The sequence below is a fragment of the Mercenaria mercenaria genome, unplaced genomic scaffold, assembly GCF_021730395.1.
Source record: "Mercenaria mercenaria strain notata unplaced genomic scaffold, MADL_Memer_1 contig_838, whole genome shotgun sequence".
NCBI lineage: Eukaryota > Metazoa > Mollusca > Bivalvia > Venerida > Veneridae > Mercenaria > Mercenaria mercenaria.
The window spans coordinates 24,984-38,537 of NW_026463745.1; the positions used below are offsets into that span (position 1 = coordinate 24,984).

The 13,554-nt window shown below is 30.1% G+C and overlaps 1 protein-coding gene across 5 annotated transcripts in view; it reads left to right on the top strand.

Moving 5' to 3' along the window:
• LOC123551746 (MAM and LDL-receptor class A domain-containing protein 1-like) overlaps window positions 1-13,554 on the top strand; it is a 51,202-nt gene that overhangs the window by 9,162 nt on the left and 28,486 nt on the right. For 3 of the 5 annotated variants that reach the window (XM_053536209.1, XM_053536205.1, XM_053536207.1), the window contains exons 7-9: window positions 511-610; window positions 847-1,014; window positions 1,342-1,515. In XM_053536209.1, coding sequence (XP_053392184.1) covers window positions 511-610; window positions 847-1,014; window positions 1,342-1,515 — 442 coding nt within the window. Of the gene's footprint in view, window positions 1-510; window positions 611-846; window positions 1,015-1,341; window positions 1,516-1,831; window positions 2,000-3,430; window positions 3,602-13,554 lie in introns of all 5 variants that reach the window. The other 2 variants (XM_053536208.1, XM_053536206.1) reach the window with 1 other exon arrangement.

Consider the following 13,554-nt stretch of genomic DNA (forward strand, 5'->3'; position numbering starts at 1 on the left):
TTTGTAGAACCAGAAACATGCAAATTGACAAGATGAAAATGATATAAATGAATGAAGAGATAATAAAACTGTAAAAATAAAATACAAAATGATATTTAGTTGTTTACAGTGTGAAACGACAGTGTTTAACGCCCCGCACCCGTGAAAATTACATTCATATACTTGTATTCTATACCTGAATGAATCTTACTTAACATAATCTGTTTCTTAAAATGATTTTTTTTCAATGGGCTCTAAATAAAATACTGTTTTAACACTGTTCTGTGACAATAGAATTCGGTTATATTTAAGATGATTTATAAGGAATTAAACTTATTACTACCAACTTTAGTTCAGTATTTATGGACCAGGGTACGAAAATCCCCGCTCGCAAAGTAAGTATGGATCGCGTCTATGTCACAGTTAATGCCAAACACAATTTGTATTAACGTTAATCACCCATATGTACATGTAAACGATCGTTTAGCTTGCATGTTGTTGTTTTAGTTTCATTTGATTTGATTTCGACAGATTGCTATTGAGGGGAAAGCAAGAGATCACTGGAGAACTTGGTATGGAGACACAGCAATTGACGATATAGTAATGTTTCCCAGTGAAAAATGTCCAACAGGTCAGTACACATTTTATTTCACTTCCAACATATTTCATTTTCATTGCATGTTCTCAGTACAAATGTATTTCAGTACTTAATATCATATTCTTGCATTTATTCTATGCACTTTCGACAATACGTTGTTCTGTTTGCTTTGTGTTTTGATCCAATAGTCATGTTGACAACGGAAGTAGCGTCAGAAGTAGTTTTTGCGTATTCTAGAAAATGCCAAACAGTTCTTTTTTTCATTTAAGATTGTGGCGATCCTACTCCAGAAGCTGGGTTTGCAACTCCAATGAACATCAAAATTGGATCTCTAGTGCAAATAGCATGCGAAGCTGGTTATGAAATTGCAGGGAATTCATCTGTTATTTGCCTAGCAAATGGTACCTGGAGTAACAGGCCAGTATGCCAACCAATAGGTAAATATTATTCTAATGACGTCATTTCTGTATTGATTAAACATAATTATTGAAACATTACTTACTCTTAATGATATAGTTTTGTAACGTATAAACAAGGGAAGACTTGAGGTACTACAAAACTGTAAGCTTATTGGATATTTATACATTAAAATGAATTCGGTGTACCACTGCTCCGTGCTCAATAGTCGATATGTACATGATTAACATAATTGTTTATATTGCACTAAAATAAATTGTGTGTAGCACTGCTACGTGCTCAGTGATCGGAATGACCATGATTTACACAGTCGATGTAAATTATCAAGGGAATACTTTGTTTATCAGATTGCATGACGCCGACCCTCAACAGTGCAATAATTGTAAATGCGTTAGAAGGCACTACATACAACATGACAGCTAATTTGTCTTGTGCAGTTGGCTTCTCGTTGATTGGCAATGCATATATAACTTGTCAGGCGGATGGAAACTGGACAACGCAACCGCTTTGCGTCATCAACAGTATTTGTTTCACATTTAATAACCCTAAATATCTTGTGACATAGTTTAATTTCATACTTTATATTTAACAAACAAGAAAGTTTATTTTCTGTGTTTTAGCTAGCACAAATGTTTTACAGACACATTTATTATTTACTTTGTGATACGATTTGAAGGTAATTCCAAAAGTCCTTTGAAACTTCGTATTTATCAGGAATGGTCACCCTTTTTTTTTCTCGATTTAGATTCATGGAACTGTATATAATATATTCATTAAAAACAGATTTTACTTATTCGTTATCAAGTTCGCTAAGTTGGTTATTTAATTTAAATCCAGACTGCAGTGATCCGACACCAGAATCAGGAAATGTTGATGACAAAAACTTTCAGTATGGCTCAGTTATTGAAGTAACATGCATAGAAGGGTACAAAATCAGTGGAAATTCTTCAATTGTGTGCCAAGCAAATTCTACATGGAGTAATATTCCAGTGTGTGACCAGATAGGTAGGTCAGTTGCAATGGTTTCAAACAGAATTATTCCAAATGTTCATGCTGACATTCATTACACCGTCTGTGTTAAGAATGATAAAGGATTAAATATGGTAGTTGTAATTCGCCGAATGTGCCTCCGTGGTCCACTCGGATATAGTTCATATAAGTACATTAGTGTCATTTTCACGATTTCATGCCAAAAATAAGCTTTGTTTGTGCTTGATTGTAAAAAAAAAGTTATTAAAACGAACCTTATATTCTTCCAAAGTTATACTGTAACTGCTGTATAAAATTGAAGTTAGTAGGCATTTTTGATATCTTCATACGCAGTATTTGCATTTTTATCATGTTCCTCAGTCACGTGGCCATGACTTCCTTGCATTATTCTTAATCCAATATTTCTGGTGTTACTGATTGCGTATCTTCACGAAGAAAAAGCGGCATCCTTGGCAGAGTTGTAAAGGTCGCTGACTTCGAATCACTTGTCCCTCGCCGATGTGGGCTCAAGCCGCACTAGGGGCATTGAATTCTTCATGTAAAGTAGCCATCTAGCTAGTTAACGGAAGGTCAGTGGTTGTACTAAGGTTATCGTCTTTGATGAAATAATTCATGTAGAGCATCTGGGGTCTTCCTCCATCATCAAAGCTAGAAAGTCGCCATATGACCTATAATTGTGTCGGCGCGATATTAAACCCAACAATAACAAATTCAAGAAGAAGGTAGTCTCACAAGAAAGTAAAAGGCTTTAAGTGCTGGTAAAAAGATGTTATACAGTGTTTTAAGGTAGTTCTGCACGTTTGATAAACCGGAAGTGATGGCGTAACGTCATTTATTCGGAAAACGTAAAATAAAGCCTGGATTCGGCGTACGGAAATGAAAATAATTTTATGATTTAATCAAAACCTGTGAGTGAATTTATTATAATGGCACTGTTGGTATATTTCTAAAGTCAAAATATGATATTAAAACATATGACACGTTAAAAAAATTCAAAAAATGTCTTAAAAGTAGCGTGAAATGTCCGGTTCACTTTAATCTTGGTTAAATATCTCAAAAATAAGCACACGGACCTATACATTTTATTTCACCAAATTATAGGCCATATGTTTATTTACAACTGTGAGAAGTTTCATCAAAATCTACATTGTAGAAAAATTTCTATTCGCGAAAATGTTATGAAAGTTATGATTTTCCCATAGACACCCATTATGAAATACTGCCTGAGGTCCACATTTTTCAAATCAGTTTAGCAAAAAATCAAGCACATGACCCTACTGTTTTTATCTGCTGAATTTTCTAGGTATATTCTGAAGTTCTGAAAAATCAGAGTTTAAGCAAATTCTACATTGTAGAAAGAAATTCTATCCAAACGTGCAGAACTACCTTAAGTAGAAAATGTTAGCCAGATATTTGTACTTTCTTAATTTCATGGATTCCTTTCAGAATGTGAAACAATGAATATCACAAATGGACATTTTAATACAACACTCGGAACGACTTTTGGAAAAACTGCTACACAATACTGTGACACCGGTTATACCTTTGCGGGAGATGAAACGGCCACGTGCCTTGAAGCTGGCTGGAATGGTACTATCACAACGTGTACCATCGTTGGTATGTAATTACTTTAAAATATATAATCGTTTTAATATTGCTTTTATACAAGCGCGTAGTATATAATTGCTCAAGGTTGCCTTCTTCGTATGTAGAAGAAGGAGTTGTCCTTATAAAACGTATAATATTTATTTCCTTACTACTTTTTCTAAAGTTCTTGTGAGTTTATTTCAACTACTTGCTTTAAATACATGAATGTTGGTTTATTGCATTTTAACGTACTTTTTGCAAACTAGTAGCTTTAATTGAGAAACATTTGCAAAAGAAAACATTACTTATCTGACTTGTAATGAAACTAGAGCAATCGTTTCTAACAGTACATTTAAGAGATACAACTTATGGAGTGATCAGGTTTGTGAAGCTCTAAAGTTTCTACTAGATAATATATTTATCAAATTTGGCAATAAAACTTACAGGCAAGTAACTGGTATCCCGATAGGAACAAACTGCGCCCCCTCATTGCTGATTTATTCTTATACTGTTATGAACGAGATTTCATGTTAAGTTTATCTACTGAGACACAATTTGAAATCATTGAAGCTTCTAATGAAACCTCAAAGTATCTTGATGATATTTTAGATATGGACAACCAATATTTTTCAGAAATGGTGAAATATATATTTACCATAACGAGTTACAGCTTAACAAGGCTAGTACTTCAGATTTAGAAGCGTCATTTCTGGATTTAAATTTAAGAATTGCGAATAATAATATAGAAACGAAAATATATGATAAAAGGGACGACTTTAATTTTGAAATTGTGCATTTTCCCCATCTTGATGGAGATGTCCCTCGAGCACATCATACGGTGTCTATATTTCACAGCTTATTCATTTTGCAAGAGCTTGCTCAAAGATAGATGATTTTAATGACAGAAATCTTCATATCACCAATATACTGTTACAACAGGGTTACCGTTATCATAAGTTAAGGAAAGTTTTTTTTGTAAGTTTTACTACAGATCGTCGGAACTGTTAGAAAAATACAATACGCCCCTTAAAACACCTTTAAAACTTGGACTTACACACCCGGAATACTATGGAGATGTAGTTAATAAAATTCGGAAAATTAAACATACCCTTTATTTCAATCAAATAATTGTAAAATTGGTTAAAAAGTTTTTCAAAAGAGGATACGATGCAAAAAATCGCGAAGCACAGTGCATGTTTAGTGATTGACCCCACTACAGTTAATTGCTACGCTTTCCGATTTGATGACTAATAAAGTGTAAGACTCAATGATGTTTTTCTTCTAAATCCTACATACAACGGACGAGGGAGTTGATTTTTGTCTTACAGTTTTCTTAGCCGTGCCCTTAAAAGTTAGGCTCTTGTTGCTCTGACTTCAGACAACTTGTTGAGTACATTGGTGTAAATATACCTTAAATTTACCTCAATTTTATGTTTTGCTTTATCTATCTGTTATTTTTGCACTAATGTTAGAGCCTTTCTCAGCGAGGTTGGCATGCCCTAAACGCGTTTAAACCCCCAGTTTCCTTTATATAGGTTACTGACAGTTCCAAGGCGGTACCCCTATTTTCAACTGGTTATTTTGTCTGTCTTGTCTGTTGCGTATGTTTTCTTGTTTGTTGTAAGTGTTTTCCCCTGCCTCACTCCCCTTATTGCCCGCTCCTTTCCCTTTCGTTTACGCTACTTTCGCATCCCCATCCCCTTTAAGTTTAGTAAGTATTCGTGGCTCCCCTTTATTTTGGCAGCCGAATCCTAAGACGTTACTTTATTGTTTTTTTTCCCTACTTGTGTGGGTGCATTTGTATGCTTGTGAGTCTATAACGGTGCCCTTCTGTATGTGTTGCTTGATCGTTTTTCTATGTTATTCAATTGATCGTAGTTGTATGTTTATCTTTGGTACATGTGTGTTTGCGCTATTGTGGTTAGTAGTATAGTAATTGTTTGTTTTAGGCCAATCTGACCCCCTGACCCCTTGACCCTATTCTATAAGTGGACTTTAATCTTACCCTAAACTTAAAATACTAACTTGCGAAGCTGGAACCTTCGGTTGCACTTGGTACCCTTGATACCCTAAAAATCTTTTAGATCTTTAGTTAAACCGAATGAAAACCTTTGGTTTAACCAAAAAAAGATTTAGTCTTTGGTCCGGACTGACCCCCCTGACCTATAACCCCTCAGTCCGAACTGACCAATGCCGGACAATTTAAAAAATAAGAAAAAAACAGGTTTTCAGGTTGCTTTAACTTGACAAAACCTTACCAATTAACAAAAATGAGAACAAAATCTAAAAATATTAAAAATAATTAACTATAAAATGTACCTCCTGTAATATTACTTCCGAATTTCTTATTTATATACTAACTTTTATACCGCAGTTAAACAGACGATTTATTGTCGCATTCCTTTTATCAGCTGTTATTTGCAATAATCAATAAAGCGGCACCGGTGCATTAAACCAATATTTGTTTAAAGTTGTTGATATTGATAAACTTGAAAATGACACCGGTGTTGATAATAGTTTTTGTTGAAACAGTTTTATTGAGAATTACGCTGTATCCGTCTGCACTTAATGACCTTAGTATAGAACGTTTCGCAGACGACATATGTGTCAGTTTTTGTTGAAACAGTTTATTGAGAATTACGCTGTAATCATAACAATTTTTAAAACATTAAACGTATAGATTATAGCTTTGTAATTTGGTGACACACGGTGTGTTTACAATCAATATTATAAGTTAAACAGACGATTTATTGCATTCCTTTTAAGATAAACATATATCGAGGAGTTGTTTATACAACATATTTGATCTTATTTTCAATTAGTAAGTATATTATTAGGGTAACATAGTAATTAAACTTTAATCCAAAAGGCTGTTCTATCATAGGATACAGGTTCATTGATATGTAGAATTTGATGTAACTGCCCATCAAAAGCATAATGTTAATTCTGTAAATGCTGAATCGTCATACGGTGAATATCAAACATTGTTCCTTGTTTTAGATAAATTTTAATTTTTTTCTTATACATAGATATTAACTTATCAGTATCAAAGTCCTCAGCTGCCTCAGCTGTTATATTTACATTATCAAATATACCAAAAAGTAAACATCATCCTGAGGCCTATTATTTCGCCACCTAAATATATAAATGTGATATTTGGCTTTTAGTCGGTTTATACGGTTCACCCGGGGAGCTTGCACCCTTTAATAAAATCTTAATATCTATTATATAAGTTCCGGTTTTTCTGACTATAAACACACCACTCAAAAGCATATCTAGTACATCTATTTTATATTGTTGGTTTATGCTTATATAAAATCTTTATAATCTAAGATAATTCCAGGTCTTATTTCAAATATATTTAATAGTTCAGATCGGCCATATTTTTTATATGTTGAATGTATCCAGGCACCACGACGGTCAAAATACTTTTTCATTTGTATGTAATCAAAAGTATGTTATAATAGTATTCAAAGAGAAACGCTTCATGTCTCACTTCCTCTACCCTTTTTTCTATTTTCCTGTCTTTCTTTTTAAGTTTAAGAATTATTTCAGCTAAATCATCAACTCGTTTTGTTGTAGCAACTTCAGAAGCAGATAAATTGTCAACAACGCCTTTTGTTCTAGCTAATTGTGTTTCTTGTTTTAAGAAAACATTTTTTACTTTTGTAATTTCTTGGGTATTAGTGGTAATTTCTTCGACATTAGCGGTTATTGCTTTAGTATTAGCAGTAATTACTTGGGTATTAGCAGTGATTGATTCTCCTTGTTTAGCTGATATTTCAACTACAGAGTCCAAATCATTTGTTATTTTTTTAATTTGATCATTAATTATCTTAATTGCTTCTTCTTGTTTAGCTGATTTTTCAACTACAGAGTCCAGATCATTTATTATTTTTTTAATTTTATCATTAAATTCATTAATATCTTCTTGTAATTTTTTTGTAATATTACTTAATTTCTGCATATTTTAAATTGTGACGGTTGTCAACAATACTAATCCAATTTCGAATTTTGTTTTTTAAAGTCATCTATTTTAGAATTAATTTCTTTTTTAAGTTATCTAATGCTGTATCATGATCATCACCTCTTTGTGAAGCTGCCTTTTCCAGTTCAGATTTATATTCTGCAAATTTATTTAAAATGTATCGAGTAAATCTTGATTCCCTTTTGTCATTTCAGTATTTAGTTTATTTATTTCTGTTCTGATTTCTAACTGATACATATTTTGTAACTTTTTCTCAGCTTCAATAATCTTGTCTTTTAGTTCTTCATGTTTAATCATACTATCTTTTAATTCTTGAATTTGGGTGAATAAAATGTTTAAATTAACTCGAAATACTTCTTTTATGTTGTCATCTGTCAAATCAGATTTCTCTTCAAGTTCTTTTAATAGAATCAACCATAGCTTTCATTTCTTCTTCAATTTTACCTTGTAATTGATTAATTAATAATGAATTCTTTTTAAAATCTTTTGTTAATTCTTCAATATTCTTTACTTCTACTTCTAGTGTTTGTTTTATACTTTTGATGTCTTCAAGTTCATAGTCATCTATTACACTTTGAATTTTTTTATACACAAACCGTCTTGGAACTGCATCGTTGGGTTTATCTGGATTTCCTAGGTTGATTATTTCATTACCTCCCATATCTAATGCTCTATTCATTGTGTTATCAAGTTCCTTATTTCTGTGAAGATACGATTCCGTTTCCTTTTTAAGCTTTTTGAATTGCTTTTTAGTAGCATATCACTTAAATCAATATCAAATTTAACTTTACTTATACTGTCAGGTTGATTAATTTGTTTTACATCATTAAAAACTCCCATTATATATATTTATTATATATTACCAGTAAAGTTTTTTCTTAAAAACTTCCTTGGTTTGTCAATATATAAGAAATCATATTTTTGATTTGTTGCATTAGCAAAAGTATCACGATCTATATTTTGTTCATCACAAATCCTATTATTTTCCATTTTACCTGGACTTTCAAATAAAATATAATGTGAACAGTTAATTCGAATATCTTTTGTTGTTTTATAGTAAGACTGACTTAAATAAATAACACAACAGTTTTTGTGGCGTCTTGAATAAAGTATTTTGTTATTTCATTTTGAACTTTTTTATCTTCACATACAAATCATCAAATATTACTACTTTTTGTTTTTCTGATTCAAGATTCTCACAAGGTTCAATTTGGTCGGATCAGCTGAATATTCAAGTATTTCATTTGGATCTACTTTATTTTTTTTGCAATTTCATTTAAGTGATTTATTAAATCTTGATATTTAGATTGTTCTAGGTTTTTAGCATACAAGTATAATTTATCATAATATATAAGAGGTTTTCGAAGTATATGCATTAGTGTATTTGTTTTTCCAGATCCTGACGATCCACATATTAACATTCTAAAACATGAATCTGGCATAAAAGGATAAAAATGTTTAAAGTTATTGGATTTATCATTTTTTGTATCATAATTTGGAATTTCCATTTATATAATATTACATTATTTTACATTATTTTACAATATCTTACATTATCTTACATTATTTTACATTATTTTACATTATCTTACATTATTATATAAATGCAATCAAAACTTAATGAAATGATAATAAGAAAAAAATTAGTCGGGCAAAAGATGAGAGATCTTAGAGAAGAAATAATGAGAGAAAAAATAAGAAAAGCTACAAATCGGGAAATGTATACTGAAATTTATAAACCAATTACTGAAAAAATAGAAAGTCAAAAAGAACAATTATCAAGTCAGTTAAAAGCATTACCTGGAATAAAACAACAATTAGCGTTACTTCCAAAAAGTTTTGCTGATAAGATACATGAAATAGAAAATCTAAAAATGGTGACAGAGTTATTGGAAAAACAACCACCTCCGGGACTACAACAACCATTACAACCATTACCGCTGGAAGATACTATGGGTTTGGAAAAACTATTCCGAGAACCAACACGATTATTACCGCCGAAAGATCATATGGGTTTGGATGATGAAGATGATGTGTTTGAAGAATCAGAAGAAGAATTGGGAGCAAGACCAAAAGAATTTACAGTTAATTTTAATAAAAATATTGATTTAGGTCTTTTAGATGAAAAAAAATATTATACACCGCAAGAAGTGTTTAATTTTTTTCACACTGAATCTGAAAATCTGATGAAAAATGACTAGGAAAGAAGTAGAGGATATTATAAAACAAGTATTGGATGAAATAAAAAAAATTGGGTAATGAATCTGGTGCAATAACTAGAAAAACAAACAAAACAGATCTTGATTTAAAGCAAAAGGAAGCAATTACAACCAAGAAGGAAAATTATAAAAATTATAGAGACGCAATCATTGATGTTATAAAAACAAAAAAAATATACAGGAAGGGGAATAAGATATCATAACCCATATAAAGTTTCACCAAATGGACAATATGGTAATTTAATTATTAACTTAAATAAACTTTATGGTCAAAACAAATTAATTGCTAAGGATAGAATAACTGGAAAAGAAGTCATTAACACTAAAGTTGATGATGATTTAATTGATTTAATTAATAAAAGATATAACAATAAGAAAAAGCATTCAAATCATTCAATAAAAATATTTAAAGAATTAACAGAAAAGTCAGGATTACCTATCAATAAAAGATCTATGAAATTTAAAAAGTAATTAGGGGACAAGGTTATGACGTTTGTCCATGTAATCCAAAAGAATTGGTTAATGACTTGGAGTTAATTTGTGGTTCAATTAATGCTGGAAATAATAATGAAGAACTAAAAAATGAAGGTATTAGAATAATTGATGAACTATTAAAAATGAATTCTCTTTTACCAGAACAACATGAAAGTTATATAAAATATTTTTTCTTGAATTTAGATTTTAATTAAAGTTTTTAATTATATAAATGGAACAAAAAATAGTATTAAGTTCTGAAACAGTTAAAAGATATATAAAAATACTCCGAGTGATTTTACAATCAGATTTAGTCGTTCTTTAATTTTAGATAAAAATAAAACTTATGTTGTTGGTTTGGATAGTATTAACACTATGACCTATTCTTGGCATAATATTAGTGATGAATATGACAATAAAAGAATTCGTTATCATAATGGTAAAGAATGGAAAGATATCATATTTACAAATGGTTCTTACAGTTACACAGATATTAATAATTATATTAGGGAAACATTAATAAATAATGGCGATTATGAATTTGATAAATCAGAAATTGCTCCAATAAGTTTGGAATTTGATTTAAGTAGTTTTAAGATTTTGATTTCAATTACAGATAATTTTAAGTTGGATTTGGAAATATCAAATTTTCATACATTGCTTGGATTTGAGAAAAAAAAATTAGACAAAAATGAATGGGGAACTAAAACACCAAATATAACTAACTTGTGGATACAATTTACATTCATTGTGATCTTATTGATAATTCACTTGTTGATGGTAATTTCAGTGATATTATCTATGCTTTAAGTACTGCAGATTTAACAAGAGCTTATCCATTTACAAAAGAACCACAAAGAGTTGGATATTCTGAAATTAATAAATATATTATAAATTCAATTAGAATATATATTACAGATGTATTTGGTAGAATAATTAATTTTAATGAGGTTGAAACAAGTTTTACATTAATATTAAAAGAAATTTGAAATTATAAATTTTAGTTTTATATAATGTACAAAAAAGTTTATGACAAAAATAAAGGAATATTTATTTATGTTGATGCTCACACAGGAGAAGAAATCATACACGGGACAGGTATCTTTGACACTTTAACGAAATTAATTCAATCCTCAATTAGCACAGCTGGAAAAAAAGCTTTGGAAACAGCAGGAAAAGCAGCACTTGAAAGTGGAACAAAAAAGGTTGGAACAGAAGTTGGAAATTTGGCTGCAGCTAAAATTGTTGAAAAATTTAAAAAGAAACCTGCTCCGGCAGTTGGTAATTTAATTGCTAAGGAATTACAAGAAAAGAATAATAAAAATAATAATAAAAATAATGATAATGAGGAGGATATTCATATGAGAATAAATAGAATATTGTCAGGATCTGGGACTTTAGCTCGTGCTGGAACTTCAGCTCAACAAAAACGTATTAACAGATTAATTTATAAAAAATAAAAAATAAAATAAAAAATAAAATAATATATAATATATACATGTTTAGAACAAAAGAATATTGCGAAAGATACGAACTAACTCCTATTCAATTAGATACAGCCTTAATATCTGTCTTGGGAAATAATGTTAAACAACAAAAAAACGGATATCACTTTACAATTAATGATAGAAGTTCATATTTTGATTGGTTTAATGGCTATTTTGAAGTAAGTTTTAAAGTAAATAAGCTTGCTGATGGTAATAATTATGATGTTGGAGATCAAATTGCTTTAATTAATAATGCAGCTTCATTAATTGATCAGTTAGTGGTTAAACAAAATGGAAAAATTGTTTATGATTGTAATAATTTATACAAAGTAATAAATGTAAAGAGTTTGGTTGAACTATCTGAAGATTATGTAAGAACAACTGGAACAAATGAATTTATCTATTTAGATATAAATGATACTGCTGAGAGCAGGAAGGATCAAGCTAAATATAATTCGGGGTTTGCATCAAGAAAAACATTAATCGAAGGTGGTAATGAGGTAAACACTAAAATTCCATTAAATAATTATTCATTTTTTCAGGGTTTAGAAACTAATATTTTACCTCCAAGTCAAATTCAAATAACACTGCAGCTGACAGATGATGATGAATTAATTTTTAGAGCTAATGCTGCTGATGCTGGTAGAGTAATTGTAACAAAATTAATTCATCATCATCTGTCAGCTGCAGTGTTATTTGAATTTGACTTGGAGGTAAAATATTAGTTTCTAAACCCTGAAAAAATGAATAATTATTTAATGGAATTTTAGTGTTTACCTCATTACCACCTTCGATTAATGTTTTTCTTGATGCAAACCCCGAATTATATTTAGCTTGATCCTTCCTGCTCTCAGCAGTATCATTTATATCTAAATAGATAAATTCATTTGTTCCAGTTGTTCTTACATAATCTTCAGATAGTTCAACCAAACTCTTTACATTTATTACTTTGTATAAATTATTACAATCATAAACAATTTTTCCATTTTGTTTAACCACTAACTGATCAATTAATGAAGCTGCATTATTAATTAAAGCAATTTGATCTCCAACATCATAATTATTACCATCAGCAAGCTTATTTACTTTAAAACTTACTTCAAAATAGCCATTAAACCAATCAAAATATGAACTTCTATCATTAATTGTAAAGTGATATCCGTTTTTTTGTTGTTTAACATTATTTCCCAAGACAGATATTAAGGCTGTATCTAATTGAATAGGAGTTAGTTCGTATCTTTCGCAATATTCTTTTGTTCTAAACATGTATATATTATATATTATTTTATTTTTTATTTTAGTTTTTATTTTTTATAAATTAATCTGTTAATACGTTTTTGTTGAGCTGAAGTTCCAGCACGAGCTAAAGTCCCAGATCCTGACAATATTCTATTTATTCTCATATGAATATCCTCCTCATTATCATTATTTTTATTATTATTTTTATTATTCTTTTCTTGTAATTCCTTAGCAATTAAATTACCAACTGCCGGAGCAGGTTTCTTTTTAAATTTTCCAACAATTTTAGCTGCAGCCAAATTTCCAACTTCTGTTCCAACCTTTTTTGTTCCACTTTCAAGTGCTGCTTTTCCTGCTGTTTCCAAAGCTTTTTTTCCAGCTGTGCTAATTGAGGATTGAATTAATTTCGTTAAAGTGTCAAAGATACCTGTCCCGTGTATGATTTCTTCTCCTGTGTGAGCATCAACATAAATAAATATTCCTTTATTTTTGTCATAAACTTTTTTGTACATTATATAAAACTAAAATTTATAATTTTCAAATTTCTTTTAATATTAATGTAAACTTGTTTCAACC